The sequence below is a fragment of the Hypoxylon fragiforme genome, assembly GCF_022984875.1.
Source record: "Hypoxylon fragiforme strain CBS 206.31 chromosome Unknown GGS25scaffold_7, whole genome shotgun sequence".
NCBI lineage: Eukaryota > Fungi > Ascomycota > Sordariomycetes > Xylariales > Hypoxylaceae > Hypoxylon > Hypoxylon fragiforme.
The window spans coordinates 1,019,706-1,036,722 of record NW_026054762.1 but is presented as its reverse complement, the minus strand read 5'-3'; the positions used below and the strand labels follow the sequence as shown (position 1 = coordinate 1,036,722).

General features: G+C 49.3%; 5 protein-coding genes across 5 annotated transcripts; 3 read left to right on the top strand and 2 right to left on the bottom strand.

The window, feature by feature from the left end:
• Positions 1-561: 561 nt before the first annotated feature.
• GGS25DRAFT_498563 (mediator of RNA polymerase II transcription subunit 1-domain-containing protein) lies at positions 562-3,607 on the bottom strand. Its single transcript, XM_049261712.1, has 2 exons — positions 2,763-3,607; positions 562-2,695 (listed from the first exon to the last, which is right to left on the bottom strand). The coding sequence occupies exons 1-2, from the start codon at positions 3,138-3,140 to the stop codon at positions 1,052-1,054; spliced, it is 2,022 nt and encodes a 673-aa protein (XP_049114568.1). The 5' UTR covers positions 3,141-3,607; the 3' UTR covers positions 562-1,051.
• A 213-nt stretch (positions 3,608-3,820) lies between these two features.
• On the top strand, positions 3,821-5,596 carry GGS25DRAFT_498562 (uncharacterized protein; the record flags this gene model as incomplete). The annotated part of the gene is made up of 1 exon (XM_049261711.1): positions 3,821-5,596. A coding segment is annotated over exon 1 (482 nt), but the record flags the coding sequence as incomplete, so codon positions are not given.
• Positions 5,597-5,841: 245 nt separating this feature from the next.
• GGS25DRAFT_498561 (uncharacterized protein) lies at positions 5,842-7,701 on the top strand. The gene has a single exon (XM_049261710.1). The coding sequence runs from the start codon at positions 6,068-6,070 to the stop codon at positions 7,271-7,273; it is 1,206 nt and encodes a 401-aa protein (XP_049114566.1). The 5' UTR covers positions 5,842-6,067; the 3' UTR covers positions 7,274-7,701.
• A 4,080-nt stretch (positions 7,702-11,781) lies between these two features.
• On the top strand, positions 11,782-12,860 carry GGS25DRAFT_523578 (cytochrome P450; the record flags this gene model as incomplete). Its single annotated transcript, XM_049264447.1, has 5 exons — positions 11,782-11,997; positions 12,110-12,406; positions 12,462-12,572; positions 12,644-12,760; positions 12,831-12,860. 5 exons carry the CDS (start codon positions 11,782-11,784, stop codon positions 12,858-12,860), a joined length of 771 nt encoding a protein of 256 aa, XP_049114565.1.
• A 451-nt stretch (positions 12,861-13,311) lies between these two features.
• GGS25DRAFT_523577 (cytochrome P450) lies at positions 13,312-15,128 on the bottom strand (the record flags this gene model as incomplete). The annotated part of the gene is made up of 6 exons (XM_049264446.1): positions 13,312-13,979; positions 14,035-14,097; positions 14,254-14,658; positions 14,710-14,769; positions 14,835-14,985; positions 15,054-15,128. The coding sequence occupies 6 exons, from the start codon at positions 15,126-15,128 to the stop codon at positions 13,312-13,314; spliced, it is 1,422 nt and encodes a 473-aa protein (XP_049114564.1).
• Between the last annotated feature and the right edge of the window lie 1,889 nt (positions 15,129-17,017).

The window sequence follows — 17,017 nt, the reverse complement described above, 5'->3', positions numbered from 1 at the left end:
ACACAGTATTACTTAGTTGATGTTCCTAAAACTACGTAGATGTAAGTAGGTAGGTAGGTATCTTAGGAGGTAAGTAGACTGTAGTCTATGGGTAGGTAGGTAGGTAGGTAGTGTTCGGATCGTGACAGCTACCTACCTACCTACTATATTCACTTATAGCCGCCCACAACCACAGACAGCTACTTATACACATACTTACATAGAATCCATACATAGGAAGGAAGGAAGGAAGGAAGGAATGAATCAACCATCAGCATTCCAAAAGAACAACACTAAATTTAACATCACATCCCCGTTACATGCGCACCCACGATACCTACCTACCTACCTACACTACATACCTAGGTTAGGTTAGGTTAGGTTAGTCAGGAAACAGAGAAATAGTTATTAGGTACCTACAGAACATGACACAAACGCCACGAAAGTTTATTATATACCTAGGTCATATATATTCCATCTGTCTGTCCGTCCGTTGTCTTACCGCCTTATCTATGTAGGTACTAATGCGTGTATACCTTACCTCGGTATGTATGTATGTATGTATGTATGTATGTATGTATGTATGTATGTATGTATGTGGTACCTACAGTAGGTAGGCCAACTATTAGGCTACCTAGCTACCTACCTAGTACCTACCAGGTGAATTACCTAGAATACCTAACAGGCGTAGAATTCCTAGTAGGATCCTTACCAAGCAAGCCTGGACGAAACAGAAGAGAAGAGGATGGGGATGGGGATGGGGATGGAAATTTAGTTTAGTGTTTAGGGGGGGAGTATCATGAATCATATCCAGCAACCGATCCCTTGTTTTTTTTGGTTTTGTTATGTTTTGTTGTTATTGCTTATAGCCTTGCGTCACTTCGCCTAGTATATTCATCTCGTTTGATCCCATACCCTCCTATACCATTCCGGTACCGAATCATACCTATCGATATAAGTAACCTTAGGTAATAGGTACTTGCCTTGTACTAAGTAAATAGACATAAGTAGGCAGTTAGGTATACGCAGCACCCCCCTTTCCCACCCAGCCATCCACCACGCAGATACCTATCTATCCATCGAGCTTATGCCTGATAATCTCAATCCACGCCCCAATATCCTCCATCGTCTCGAGCGCATTCGCCCAGTCCCTCGGCTCCCTCTTTCTGTTCTCAAAGCTCACGTTCGCCTTATCAAACTGCGCAAAAATATTATCCGAAACGATGTGCACTCTTCCGCCGGGCTGGATCTCAAGCATGATGTTGGCGGTGGCGTCGCGGAAGGGGAACACAAGGGAGAGGCGGGGGACGGGGTGTGCGGTTAGGGTGATGTCGACTTTGAGGACGTTGGGGGTTGGCGGGGGGCGAGAGGATGAGGTCATGAAGTCGTCGAACTCGTCGCGGGTGGTCCGCGGCACGCGGCTGTCGTTGTCGGTGTCGGCGTCCTTGACGGTCGGCTTGCCCTCGCGGACTTTGAGGCTGTTCGTGAGCAAGAGAGAGAGGAACGCGTACTGGCGCAGCAAGGGCAGCATCGCGACGAGATCTTTCGGGTGAGCGAAGGGCACGTGGGTTAGGACTTGGCCGTAGACTGGCTTGTATATGAATAGTGTGTTCCGGTGCGCCTTCAAGACAGGCTCCTCCTGGGTCTTGCCGTGGAGGACGTCTATGAAGGTGGGGACCGTTTGGGTATATACAATTTCACGAGGTTCGCTGGGGTCGTAGGCATTTCCGTCGGTGATGGGGAACATCAGTGCGTCGAACGTGATGTTGGAGAGTGGCGCATTCGTGGCCGTAATCTTATATATCTCCTGCGCGACGACATGAGGAACGATGACTGGAGGGTCAAAAGTTGCCATGAATACAACCTCCGGCGACTTGTGACCAGACACGCCTACGACGCCGTCTAACCCCTCTGTTTTCATATCCTCCGATGGAGGCAAGAAAGTGTTGGGGGGCTCCAGCCAGTCCAAGACAGGCCCCGTAGCTGTGACCATCTCCTCGTCCGTAAGGTTGGCCTTCTCGATGTAAGGTCCAATCCACTTATCAGAGACACGTACAGGAGTGTATACCATGCCGTTCGAGGGGGCGCATTCGATGAGAATAGCCCATGTGGTGGCCTCTTCGGTGTCTACCGTGGTGGTAGCCAACTTCCTCGTCTCCTTCCAATAGTCAAAACTCAAGCCGATGCGGCCTCGAGTGTGCATGAGAGGACACCCGTGGCGAAGGCAGAGGGCATAGACTCGCCGCCTCTCCTCAGACAGGTTGACTAGGGCCGGTTCCTCAAGAAGTTTTTGCACATCCCATCTATGTAGTCTTTCCAGGCTTTCCCAGATGCCAGCGATGGCCTCGTAGCAATGAAGGTTGGGAAGTACACTGAGTTTGTCTAGTGCAGCCAAACGCTCAAGATTGGCACGGAAAGCGGTTAGCTTCTTGGTCAAGGGACTCTGGTCGGGCTCCAGAGCTAGGTCTTTGAGGAGAATAGCTGAGGCGCGGTCGACGTGCTTTTCGAGGCTCGGTGTGGGTTCATTAAACGTTAACAAAGCCTGGTGCACAACGTGATTGGTGATGCCAACTTCGACAGCCATTGTCTGCCCTGCTATGATCAGAGTCTTGGCATCTTCGCCGGCACCCTTCACGTCTTCCCATAGACACTCGAGGCCAAGGTGAATAGCCAATCTCTCGAGTCCCTGGTTGCTGACTCTACCGCTGTTTTGAGCCTTTAGAAACTAGTTAGCACCTAAGTCGCATCCTTTCATAGAGGGCTAACATTATAAGTCAACCTACCCATAGAGCATTAATAACAGCCTCGATTCTCTTCTTCCGATCCTCCTCGTCCGACCGTCCTGCTGCAGCGACCAGTCCTCCAACGCTGATGTTATCTAGGTTGAGATCATTAATCGACATACCTAGACTGTTGTAGACGGCGGCAGCAGAGGGGCTATCAAAGTTAACGGTAGCGCTGTTAGTGCTGGCCACCATGGTGCCCGTCGCCGGAGATTTCTTAAATTGCTGTGGCGAGGATCTTGGGCCGTGGGGAGAGAAGGCGGCGGCGGTTTGGGGGTTAGAGAATGGCGTCGAGGCCTGAGGCGTAGGAGCCGCGGCAGGGTGTTGAGAAGGCGTGCGGCCCTGTTGAGAGGGGCCATGGCGCATCGGGGTCGACATGGTGAAGGTAAGGGTGATGATGTGGTGCAATGAGATGCGATGCGATTCTTGTGGGTATGTAAAATTGAATGATTAAACAACCCAAGATGATGATGAAGAGAGAAGAGTTCTACCAAGAAAAGAAGCCCCGACTCTTAGGGTTGAAGTTGGGAACCCGATCTTGTGTGTGTTCGGGTGCGAGTGCGTAGTGTGCGTAGTGTGTGTAGTGTGTGTCTGTGTGAAAGTGCAGGTCGAAAGCACATTCTTCTCATTCTTGCCTTTTTTTCTGTTGGCCTCTGTGCTCACTACTAAGTACTCATTATGTACTCATTTACCTACCAGACTAAAAAAAATCAAAGTAACGCCCTTTCCATCTTATCCTTCCCCAGAACTCTAATAATGTCTCTGCACATCAGCCATGTTGTATAATGCCAGTGATGGGAGAAAGATACAGGCGCTACTATTAGTAGTACATTAAATACCTACTAGGGTAGCTTCCGAGGTTGACGCGCTCGCTAGCGTGTTCACGGACAGATATTCAAGTATCGAAGGGTTTAGCTAGCTGGCTGGTGTGCCTGAATACGCAATAGCGGGTTATCTAAATAGGGTGGGGTAAAGCCTGTGCATGCAACTATCAGCTATATGCCCAGGTACCCCCGAGCTCCATCAACAACTCCATTCTCAGCCTCAAAGTTCTTCAACTTCAACTACATCATATTTACGACATCACAATGCTTTAACGCCTACGTACTGCACCGAAGGTAGAAACTACCTGTTTTTTTTTTTCATCAAAGTAATCTTTTGTCTCTAGTAACAGGTCAACTTACGGCCCACTTGCCCGCCTGCCTACTTCCTAATAATACATAAAAGACAATCGCATCAAGTGCTATGAAAAGAAACGAAAGGGATACAATATTTCCATCCGACTATGCCTGTTCCATGGTGCCTTCTCTCTTTATCTCTATTTGTCCCTACTTCCTACTGCTTATAACGCTTCTCGCAGTATGTGATAGTCGATAAAGTAGTTTGGTTGGCAGAAGAATAAAAGCCACCCGCTCATGTAAAACGGTCGATGGCTTTTCTTTTCTTTTGTTCGGTGGCATCCCATGGAATAAATAAAATGCTTTGCCCGTCTCATCGAGGATGGAACCTTCTTTTATCCCTTTTTCTTTCTTTTTCTCGGTTCATTATTGTGTACTTTTCGTCAACTGGCCTCTTCAGAGAGGCACTCCCCGTATTATCGACTGCCCCAGCCCGTATAACAGAAGGGGCTCACGAGATGTCGTATCACGTATGTGATACAAGTTCTCGTTTTCGTTCTTTTGCTCATATTCTCGTAATGTCGTGTTCTCGGGTATTCGTGGGTCATTATATATCGACAGGAACGGAGATATCATCTTCGTTCATGGTCGAAAGGTTCGTGCAATGGATTGTATGGGTAATTATCGGATTGCTGCAACCACAGACTGCGGAGTATGCTTTCCTGCATGGCCCATGTACAATGTGCTTTCGGGATTTCGGTGGGCATCACCAACGGTCCTGCCTAGAAAATGATTAGTTCTCATTTCTCCATAGCGAAAAAGGGGCGTAATAGAATAGAGGATAAACTCACCCACCATATCACCCGTCCGGCGCCTTTTCGTATTGTCCTTACCCTCCCACCCTTCCTTGGACAAACACCCCCCAACCAACTTCGCATATTACCAAGTATCAGATCTTCCGAAACGAAAGATACCCGCAACCCATCAAATCCACATCAATTTTCCTTCTTCGTGTACCTCAAAAGGTCCCATCGTAATCTTCCACCACAGTTACAAGGAGCGAGGCTCATTGAACTCAATACTTTCTTCGGAGGTTGACAGTAGTTCCAGGCCCCCCTGACATCAAAAGGGCGTGAATGAATAAGACTCCTAGCAAAACCCAAAGTGGCTATTGCTAGAGTCATCCAATGCCCATACCCATACCCAGAGCCCCAACGACACACCAACATGGTCATGGTATGGGAGAATGTACAATCTTTCCCAACGTGGTGGTGTGAAAGGGGTATCGTATCGTAAATCAGCACCGCAAAGCCAAGCGGTGCATATCAAGTTGTTGTTTTTTTGGTACACAAGGAAACAGACACAAGGAAATAAAAACGCAAGGAAATAAAACACAGCGCGAAAGGAAAAGAAAAAAACAGGCCAAACAATAACGTATGAGAGGCCGCGAAAAAAAAAATAGAACCGCAAATATCGAATTCCGACCTTGGAGACGCGTTCTCGATCGTGCCGCTGCTGTGGCATCGTAATAGTTGGTGATTATTAGCAGCGTCCCGTCACGATCGTTGCCGCCTCCTTGTTTTCCCTGAGAGATTTCTAGTGGTTATCGTATGCTTTTTCTCATCGTCTTATTGCTCACTAGACACTTCTTTCTCTCTTATCCTTCTCTCGGGGAATCATTACTCGGGTGTACATCGGGATGCCCCTGACTTAAAAGCCAGGCCCCCCCTGCTGCTGGGGCGGCATGCTCTGCACCTGCGGGCCAAGCATGCCCCGCGGCGCCGCACCCACACCGCCCTGAGCAGGCGGCAGCATGCCCTGCTGCTGGAACCTCGGCGCCTGTCTCGACATCACCACCCGCTTCGCCTGCCGCGCCCGGCAATCCAGCGCGTACGCCGGGTCCGTCGCGCGCCGCTCCTCGAGGTACCGCTCGTACGCCTGCTGCTTGGCCGCCGAGCGCGGGTCCCCCGGGATCAAGGGGCCCCGAGGCTTGCGCACGGGCTTCGGGCCGAACGCCATCTGCGCCTGCTGGTACAGCGGCACGTTGTTGTTGTTATTCGCAGGTGCTGAGAATAAGTTGGTGGCCGGCTGCCCGGGAAGCGGGTACTGCGGCGTTTGCGTCGGGGGGATAAACGAGTTGTTGTTGTTGTGGGGCATCGGCATTCTATTGCCGAAGGCGCCGTTGTTATGCGGGTTGGGGCCGGTGAGGGCCATGGTGTTCTGCGGGCCGCTGGGGGCGAAGCCGTTGTTGGCAAAGCCGCTGCTGGTATTGTTACTGTTGTTGGCAAAGCCGGGGTTGGTAAAGCCGTTGTTGTTGTTGAAGGGCTGGGGGCCGTTGAACGGTCCGGGTGCGGCGCCAAAGCCGTTTCCTTGTTGGTAGGCGTTCTGGAATGCGCCTTGCGGCTGCTGCGGCTGGGCGAAGTTCTGGCCCATCATGTTCTGGTTGGGAAAGTTCTGCTGGCCCATGAAGCCTTGTCCCATACCGTTTTGCCCCATGCCGTTCTGGTTTTGCTGTCCCCCGAAGCTGGGAGTAGTAGTACCGTTCTGTCCGGTAAAGATCGGGGCAGTACCGTTCATCGCAAAGTAAGGAGCGGCGCCGTTCTGGCCCATCCCATTCTGATTCTGCCGTCCAAAGATCGGAGTAGCGGTGCTTACTGGAAAGGTCGGCGCAGCAGGGTTCTGGCCCGGGAATGGCTGCACGGTGGGATTATACTGGTTTGGACCCTGGAAGATCGGGTTCTGACTACTAACGAGCTGCGAAGACATTTGAGCTGCCGGAGCCTGTTGCTGGGCTGGCCCATTGTTCGCTTTCAACTGCGTGACCTCGAGCTTCAGCTCGTCCATGCGGCGGTACAGAGCACGCACATCCTCGATGCTAAGCGTGTGGTTTCCAAAAGCGATGTTCTTCAGATGATCAGGGGCGTCTTTCAACGCGTCGGCGATGACCTTCTCCTTGTCACTGTAGTCGTAATCCTCCGTGAATACCGCGTCTCTCCGAGGCTTCGCGGCAGTCGAAGTGTTCGTGTCACCGGAAAGGTTCACGGCCTTCGAGCTAGTGCTGCTGTGAAACTCGATCGCCTTGGGGTTCAGGCTAGGCGTCTCGGGACTCTTGGACGGAGTCTTGAGGGGCACCATACCGCTCACGCCCGAGTCCGACGACGAGTTCTCCACGGGAGGCTTCTTGTTTGTCGCCTCCTCCTTGTTCCAGTGGGGCGGCTTGATGTCGATGGGCTTCGCGCCGTGGCGGTTCGCCGACGACTTGTTGATCTTCTGGACAAGCGCCTCGAAGCGGGCTTGGTCCTCTGCCATCTTCAAAGCCTTCTGCTCCTCTGCCATCCCCAAAGTATCCTGCTCGTCGATCGCCTTCAAAGCATCCTCAAGCTCCTTTTCTAGAGCCATGTCGATACCAGGTCCAGGAGCCTGCTCTTGTCGCTTCTGGGGTGCCGCATCTTGCTGGCCGGCCGAGCGCTCACTGCCTGTCGCTGCCCACTCTTCCTTGTCGTACTCCTCCCGGAGGCGTGAGATAGGTAATCCTGCCGAGCGCGGCAGCTCGAGCTTGCTAAGGAACTTGTCAATGTTCGCGTGCAGGGCGTCCCAATGGTTCGTTTGGAATTGCTGCGCGGTGTTGATGGCGCGGACGGACGCCATGGGGAACGTGTTATCGGGACTGTCGTTTCCGGCATTGCGATCGCGGGGGAACGCGCGCACGGCAGCGTTGCCGTAGGTCGTCTGGCGGCTGCTGGTGGGTGTTCCCTGCTGGCCGCGAAACTCCAAGATCTGCTCAAGACCCTCGCGGATGGTTGGGGTCACGGCGTCAAGACGGACGGTGTCGTTCGAGTGCATAGACGACTTCTTCTTCAGCTCGCGGCGAGAAGTCGTAGATGGAGAGGGTCCGGCAACATAGCCCATAGCCGAACGGCCCGCTCCTTCGAATTGGCGATCCAGGTTACGCATGTTGTTGCCCAATGTCGCAATGGGTGCCGATTGAATCAGGTCGGGATCAATGGGGGTGTCTCGATAGCGGCAGGGGGCTGGCTGCTGCTGCTTGTTGTTGGTGCTGTTCGAGAACGTGGTGTCAATCGAGAGATTCTTGACATTCCGCTTCTTATGCTTCTGCGACTCGATTCCCTCGGAGCCAAAAGTACTCGGACCAGCAAGGCGCACGCCGCCATCATCACCGTCACCGCCGGCACCACCGAAGGAGGCGCTGGGGCGCTGGCTGCGCCAGTCGTCGCTCATGAGAGCCACGCTCACCTTGGGGGAACGCGTGTCGAAGTTTAGCTTGTGGGCGGGCGCAGAAGAGGCGCTCTTGTTGGCGTAACCATCTCCGTCTTGGTTCATTGGATGATAGTCATCGCCGTAGCCGCGATTCTCGGCTGTCATGCGGGCGCGAGCTGCGGCCCGGGATGCCTGCGCTGCGCGCATGGTGGGCGGACTTCCTAAGGGTAGATGACTACTGCTTTCGAAGGATCAGTTTTAGCGATTGGGAATTGAGATTGAGATTGAATGATGCCGTACCAGAAGTTCGCTTGATCGTATGATCAGACAAGCGTGGGATAGTTACTGTCGTTGAAGGACCTTCTTAGAATTGGTTAGTACCTATAAGCAATTGAGTGTTGAGTTGGAATGGAATTATAACTTACCAGAAAAGTTCGCTTGTTTCGAGGATCAGACAAGCGTATGATATTCTTGTCGAAGGACTTGTAAGTTCTTAGAGATATCTCGGACCTTCTTTGGATTGGTTAGTATGAACTGTTGTAGTTGAGCTGGAGTTGGAGTTGGGAGATAGCTTACCGGAAGTTCGCTTGACTCGACGATCACTTGGGCGTAGGATAACTATTGTCGAAGGACCTCTAGGCTCCTAGAGATATATCTATGGGAGTCTTCGCCTTGTGATGTGTTAGTTTGACTTGTCTATTTCCTTTTCCTTTTCCTTTTTTTTTTTTTTGGAATGATATTGACAATAGAGGAAGCCAACGAGCAGGAAGGAAGCGATTGGATGTAGCGATAGAAGGAAGCTTGATCATATGAAGCCAAGTGTTTGGATGGGCAGCTGGTAGCAATGTGTGGTTTGTTGGTGTAAGAGAATAATAGGTAAGGTCTTGGTGGCAGGTGATGAAGGAGAGGTTTATGTATGGAAGTGTGGAAGAAGAAAAGCAAACAAGAGCAAGTAAGTAAGTAAGTAGAAGGGAATTAAATTGAAGAATGACAACGAAAATAAATAAATAGATAAGTAAATACTTACTGATACTGTGCTGTATGTCGATGAGAAAATATCGGGTCAAGGTGTGTGGTTATGGTCGCGGGTGTGTTGGATGTGAGTGGTGTGGTCCGACCGAAAAAAAAGAATTCGAGGTCGAGGAAGTGTATGTTGTAGGTACTGGGTAGAAGACCGCCTACCTAGCACTACTAAGGTACTAAAGTTGACAGTAGACAGGCCGTTAGATAGGCACCCAGGCGCGTAACAGTTGAACTCCCTCGTGAGTATTGTTCTTTTTTTTTTTAACTCAGCGGATGTGAGTGAAGTGAATGATTGATACTTGCGATATGGACAATGAGAATAGAATCTAAGAGTAGATCTCAAAGATTAATCGTAGTCGCCCGTATCGGTGCTCGTGTAGAGGAGGTTTAAGAAGAAGAAGGGTGGGTTAGAAGGAAGAAGGTTGGCGGATGCGGATGGGTGTATGGTAAGTAAGTCGGAAGAGAAGAAGAAGTCGAAAGGTTTTTATTTTTTCAATTTATAGTCCGGAGAACTTGTGGGGGAGGGTCGCTGAAGAACCTATTGCCGAAGGAGAGGGAACTGGGAAAATACCGTGTGTTCCTCAGGCATGCGGTTGAAAATTTTTACTAGGACTGAGGCTGACGGTGATGTCGAATCATCCCAAATTGTGCTATCGCTGAAGCCGAGCCGAAGTGGGAAAAGAAACTGTGTACAAAAGTACCTACGACGGACAGGTAGAATCCAATAAAAGAAAACCAAGAAACCAATCCAAAAATTCACCCAATTCCCATCTCACATCACATCAACGCTGGATATCGACGACTTTTTCACGATGTTTGTTAGAAGCGAAAGAGGGAGATATCTACGTTGAACATTCTGCTCATATTGCTCACTACCTACATCTATTCTACAGGAGAAGGCGTGTCTACCTACATAAGCTGTATACACTGTCGCGGAAGCTTCGTACGTGCATGAGCAGCTTCTTGCTCTATAGCTAGTACCCACCCACATGGCAACTAGATTTTTTGCCCACAGTATAGATAGGTGTATTAGAGGTACAAGGTTACGGAAGTCACCATTGTAATTGTTGACCTTATACTTCAGGTTGCCATTGTCCATCCGCGGTAGGCGCTAGGTTAGAACAATGGGTGGCAATCTAATCGGGGTAGGCATATTCTATATTCACAACTTTGGCCTACCCGGAATATGAGTTCCGAATATATGGAATCGGGCATGATGTTATTGTACAACTGGATAGAAATAGCACTTCATGGGATAGTTCTCGAAGGGCGAATATAACATTAATAAACATCAAATCAACCCATAGGCAGACCGTGTTGGATGCCATGAACACTTCTCAGTGCTGATTGCAAAGTAAAGTCAATTATATCCAAAGACGAGTTGGAGTTTCCAATGATAGATCCCGGGGCACAAACAAAATAACTACAACACAATTCGTCTCCAGGCATCTCAGGAGCGACGTTGACCGTAACCAGAAAGCTGTGATAAAATCTACCCAAAATATTGACAAGATGATTGATAGTAGGTAGTCATAATTTAGGACAGGCTTACCTAATTAAGGGGACGTTAAAGGGGTGATTACTAAGCTAAGTCGTATTCCTAAGATTGCTTAGGTAAGAAAGGGGTCAATTTTAGATGCTTGACAAGTCTACATAACTACTAGGTAGGGTGCAAAAGTACCGCCGGTGATATTATGTACGCGCGAAGCAAACAGAGAGAAGACTGATATCAGTCCGATGTATGTGAGCTCATCTATGTTGACGAGAGAGAAAATGCAAAGCGGTCGTTTATATGCCGTGGCTGACCTGTGAGTGTAGAACGGTTAGTCGTTGTCTGTCAAGCGCGCTGCTGGGTATACATACCAATGAGCTTGTGTCTGTTGGATATAGGCTGTCCCATCTGCCTGGGTCGTGATAACGCTTGAGTTGCCACCCAAATTAGCTAGCGCAGCGCACGCAAGACCAGAGCCGCCCTGATTCTTGGCCTCGAGGGACACCTCATGGGGATCAAGCCCGAGCGAACTCAGGAATTGATCCACGGCATCCACACTTAGACTCCCATGTACACGGGCGACGCAGGCCAGCAAGGTAAACCAATAAAACAAGACCATCGTGGGTTCTATGTATAGAATAACGAGTGCTGCGAAATTTGAAGCTTGGGTTGAATGACCAGGTTGGAAAGGTCAAGTTCCAGCATGGTTTATATCTTTTGCAATGGGTGCGCAATACTACAAAATGATACTTGTATTTTTGGGGCGGACATCTAGAAGCCGAAGGACCATCCTTTCCTCCACCACTGCTGTTGTTGCAAATTAGATTGTCGCATGATCCTGACGGAGTCTTTCATATAGCATCCATATAGTAGCTATTACCGCCATGCGTAGGTAGATAGTCCTATAGTTGGTGTTTGGTGAATCCTAGTAAAACTTCATGTAGCGCCGTGGTTGGCTGCGTGTCTGTAGGTAAAAGGAGAAGTTGAGCTAGATACACGACCCATACATCGTGTTGGAAGAGTGAGGCGTTGTTGCTGCTGCCTCGTCACATCGTCAGCTTACCCTGTCTTCAGGTTGGAAAAAACCAAGCAACTGGTCGCAAGATTTAGAGGAGCATCCATTTAATCGACACCGATTTGTATCACCGCTGCGGCAAAAGCTTTCACTATGGATATCATTTCGAAGATCGCCCTGGGGCAAGAGCTTGAGTGTGTTGCTAATCCATACTTTCACAATGAGTTTTCTAGCCATCTCGAGGCATCCTTCAAAATAGGTTGGACAGTTACAGCATTTCCAATGCTTTTCTTTTCGGCATTCGCGTTAAGAGTCCCTTCCGCAACATCTTTCATCCTTTTCCCGCTGCCCATAACAATTCTAAAACGTGTAAGCTGTCCAGATTTCCCTGGTAGGTTCATTTCGCGATCAGTACCTAGTTTAACGTGTCTCTCTACTTACCTGGAAATGTTTGCAGCTTACAGCGCGATATCTTGTTTAGACCCAAGAGTCTGCCCCCAGCATCCATAGCGGCGCAAGAATACCGGTGATTGATAGGTTAACTGACCCAAATATCGTTGAGGGCTATGTTCCACCAAGCTTAGATGAACTAAACGGCAAGCTCGTAATGCTATTGACTACAGGGAATGATACGACTTCCAACGATTTGATTTTCGGCATTTACAAGATTTGTACCAGTCGCATGGTGCAGCAGCGTTTGACAGAAGAGCTTATAAAGGAATTCCCGTCACTTGACGAGGAGATCACTTACGATCACGCGAGGAAACTACCCTACTTGGTAAGAGGGATACACATCCTATGAATGAGCTCGACTAACCAACGTGCCTGGGCAGACGGCGACAATCAAGGAGACACTGAGACTTGGGAACCCGCTTCCAGGACGTCTCCCTAGGACGGTATCAGCTGAAGGATATAGTCTGCATGACAACTTTCTGAAGCCTGGGGTGAGTACGACGACGTTCTGCTGGCGATTGTCGTCGCTGCTTTGCTAATTGGACTTGATCGTATTTCTTAGGTGATCATACACACATCAGCTTATGTGCTTAATCGCCAGTCTCTTTCGACGTTTTCGGATCGAGCCACACGACACAGCCGATCACGATACGGAGTGGAAGGATCTCATTCTAGTAGTGTACGTCAATAAGCTTTGCAAATCCCCAAAAGAAGGCAGTGACGGCATGCTGATAACCACATATTGCTAGCTACCGAAAGAAATTCTTGGAGAATATTGAAAGAACAACTTCGTAGGTGGAGGTGAGAAGCGATATTTCATCGCATCGTAAATACTGCTACAAGAGCGTGGGTAGCTTACCTAATAATAATTATTCAATTCTCTAATAGTCAAGCAACATTACCAGAAAATGTGAGATTCTGCATGAATTGAAAAAGAAAGCGGTTTCCAAAAATGTTAACATGACAATATTGTCCACGACGTAGAGGATCACGTGACTATCCTGGAATTGCGCTTACATAAGGCTAAATTGTTTATGACTCAGCACGAATAACGACATTTCCAAACAGTACACTGTATAACTTTGTAACCTAGATACATATCCTCTCATCTTTCTCCGTTCTGCCCTTTTATTTAGTATACCGCGCTTGAAACTCATAAACGAGGTCCCCTCAACAGCTATTCCGGGGCTGTCGCCTCCAATTGCTTACCAAAAAAATATATTTGCATCCTCATGACTTTTCAGGCATATCATCCAACTCTTTGCAGTATTCTCCCCGAGGCTGAAACTCCAAGTGAGGTCCATCATGGCTTGAAGTAAAATTATCCAGTAATTTGAACACCCCATCAAGTTCGCTTTCATCGGTCGTCCCCGTTTTACGAGCTTGTGCTTCACCACTTCTTGGTACGGCCCTGAAATCAAAATACCACATTATTTTGGCGACGACCAGAGAAATCTCTAGGTATGCCATGGTCTTGCCTGCACACCCACGTTGGCCAACCGAAAACGGAGCAAATGCGTCGCGCACAGTCCTCTCATCATCTATCCATCTCTCTAGTCGATAGGTAAAGGAGTCTGGGAAGTACTCCTCGTTGTGGTGGATGGAATAGATATTCACCCCAACGGTGGTACCAGGTGGAATTACGTGTCCGTCTACAGTGAATGGTTGCTCGCTTGGATACGCCTCTCTCCAAAGGATACCGGCAACGGGTGGTGACATTCGCATAGCTTCATCAATACAAGCCCTCAAATATTGGCAGCCTACCATGGTTGGGCCGCGGATTTCGCTCCCGTTTGTGAAGCTGGAGCGAATCTCGTTCGCCAGTTTTTGGTAACACTGGGCGTTCTGGGAGAGATAGAAGAAAGTGGCCGCCACTGCAGTTTTAGTCGTATCCCCAGCTAGTCCACTTAGGTGAGTATAGCATGCACCTATAATCGAGTGAGGACAACTTACCTGCAGGTAGGAATACAGTAGCCTCAGCCCAAAGTTCGCTCGACCGGATCCCATCAGACGCATCTGAGTCTAGCTCATCCGCAACGATCGAATAGAGATCATGCTGCGCATTTTTACCCTGTTTGATGCGAGAGCTTATGATATGCTCAACGAGAGAGAGGTATTTACTTCTCAATCAACTGAAAATCTTCAGGGTAGCTAGTCCTATTGAGAACTTACGAGTCAAAGGCCAATGCAGGAAGATGCCGCTCCAGAAGAATCCGGCCTCCAGCATCGGCAGCACAAGTCTGTTCTCTTCCCTAGTCTGAAGATTGAGATTATAGCCAAAGCCAAGAAGCCCAGCGATATCAAATCCAACAAGTCTGGCACGCTCCGTCATATTGATGGCGGTGGGCTGGGACCCCTGAGTGGAATGATAGATCAAGCGTACCAAGAGATCAATCTGGTCGAGCATGGCAGGTTCGAATAGACGCATGGAGCGGTCCGAAAGGGCTCGGCCAATAAGCTGTCGCCTTGCTCGGTGCACTTGACGATCCCGCGCTGTGAAAATAGTCGGGATCTTGAGTCTGGGGCCTATGGCTGAGTACTCCTTGGGCTTGGTAGTCCGATCATTCCTGTAAATGTCTTGATGCAATCACGTCAGCAAGCTCCAGCGAGATTATTTTCGCACCTTACCTTGAAGAGCCCCGACAGAGTTGAACACCAGTTTGTTAGGTCCCTGCCTTACGACATTGCCTAAAGTGGAGATGGGGTTAGTCCATTGTTGATGTGTAAGTCGATGTGACCAAACGTGCACATACCGTACTTGAGATGGCTCTGCCGGGTTGTCGTGTGAAGTTGCCGTTTGAAGGCATGGTAGCCGCTGTAGGCGTCCGACAGCTTTGCCACGAAGGGGCCTGGATAACGGCTCAATGGATGGAACAAAGTCTGATACGCTACATATAGGGATAGCTATGGGGTCTTGCGTCAACTGGCAACGTCCAACACATACAATTGAGGCTGGATGCTGTTCAACATACATAGGATATCACCGCCACAAATCCGTACCATGCCGCTGCGAGGACCTGTGAGCCCAAGTGCGTTACATCAATCATAGTGGAAGCAGGTATGATAGCCGAAGATGCTGTAATGAGGGAGATTGTCACGAGTGAATGATTACATGCCAAGAAAAGGGATATCTTAGGACAATGGCAGGTTTGAAGTATAAGTATTGGCCCGAACCGGAAAGCTTTGGCGACGAGACGAGTCACAGAATTGGGGGCGGCTCGGAGCTCAGCACGACCGACGCTTTTAGGCTGCCGCATTAATAAACCCCATTGTATACCTCTATAGGATAAAACGGCACAATACCCCTCCTAAGAGTCCGAAGGATTTGGAGTTAAAGCCGTTCATGCTGCTGTTCCCAGGGCTGATATTTACTTAAAGAAGAGTGTCTTCGTAATCTAGGCCTCAGTATTGGCTGGTCCAACCGCATTGATATCGACATGTTTCCTCGTCCTCTCACCGAATTATATAAAGGTGTCACACGGTGTGAGTCACACCGCCAATGCAGTTGATTTGCCTACAGAAGGTGCAGAAACGTTACTGATGGGAACTGCTCGTGAATCGATACCGAATCCGGTAGGTAGCCAGGTAAGCCAATCCAAGCTGATGGCAACCACCAAGATAGATAGACGTAGGTATGCTGATCGATTCGATGAAGCGATGCGAATATTTAACGCTTCCCTATTTTACTAAGCGTTCCTAATTTTACTTTCGGGGGTGAAATTTGATTGACGGTCGACGGAAACAACTAAACCGCCACGACTCAAACATCCGTTAACTAACAGCTGGTTGCTGAGGATATCACAAGTGCTGATGGTAAGCATCGTCTAGGTAGGTACCTATTAGGTTGGTACTTAGACGGAGGATTGGAGCTTTTATAGGTGTTACGTTAAGGTAATACAGGTATCGCGTAGCGCATAGCTACCCCTATTCCAGATACCTAGCAGCCATTGAATATCACTTAACAGACCCCTTCCTCTGTCACTGTTCACGTATTCTGAAGCTCGATAATACAGGTGATAACAGGGTAATAAGATATTCTTAGTTGGCTTTTACGGCGTTATTCTTCATCATTCGTCACACACTACAAATGGCTAACCTATCTATATACTTTACATGTGGAAACCCCTTAAAATGATTTACCAAGAAACCATTTGCCTTCAACCTACTCCCTTCAAACTGCCAAACCAAGCCTACTCACATCGACATCGCGCATCTCCGTAGTATGAGACTCCCTCGCATGACAGATCCGTCCACTCCCAACGGGCACATTCTCATCATCACCCTCCGTCCCCCGTCCCGTAACCCCCGTGCTCGCCTGATAATACAACAGCCTATGAAACCTCCTCTCGCGACGAGATCCAGCGACGCCGGCTCCCCATCCAACTCTTATCGGAGTTGCCGTTCTTTCTCCTCCCAGGACCTCTTCCTGCCGCTGCTCCCCCACTAAACGAAGCCCAAAATCCTACTACCTATTGCTAACCTTGTGCGCCTCAGCCCACTAACACCAATATTCGCCCGCGCGTCATCTCCGCCGCGGCCGTCCGCAGGATCTCCGTGAAGTCGGTACGTGAATTGCCCATACGTATATGGTGAAATCCCCCCGACGGATATTCCATACCTAAGTGCGCAAACATGACTAATGGCACAGGAGCCATCCGGTATACGATGGTCACGCTAGCAGTGAGCAGTGCCTGTCCGCAAGCCTATCAATGTCCTAGGTATTTCCCAGAAACTCCATCTCGCCTGTCTTCCTTTACATAACTAGGTATCCAGCTATGAACAAATCTGCACCCGCTTAGTTCAGCGAAAGGGCCCTTCCTCGTTTGCGATAGGAGAACTGAGGTATGTACATAGGTACTTGCAATCTGCATGCAAGCATGTGCTGCTTCGCCAAGATCCATCGGCAGCACCTACAGACGCGCCAGGATCGCTAGTC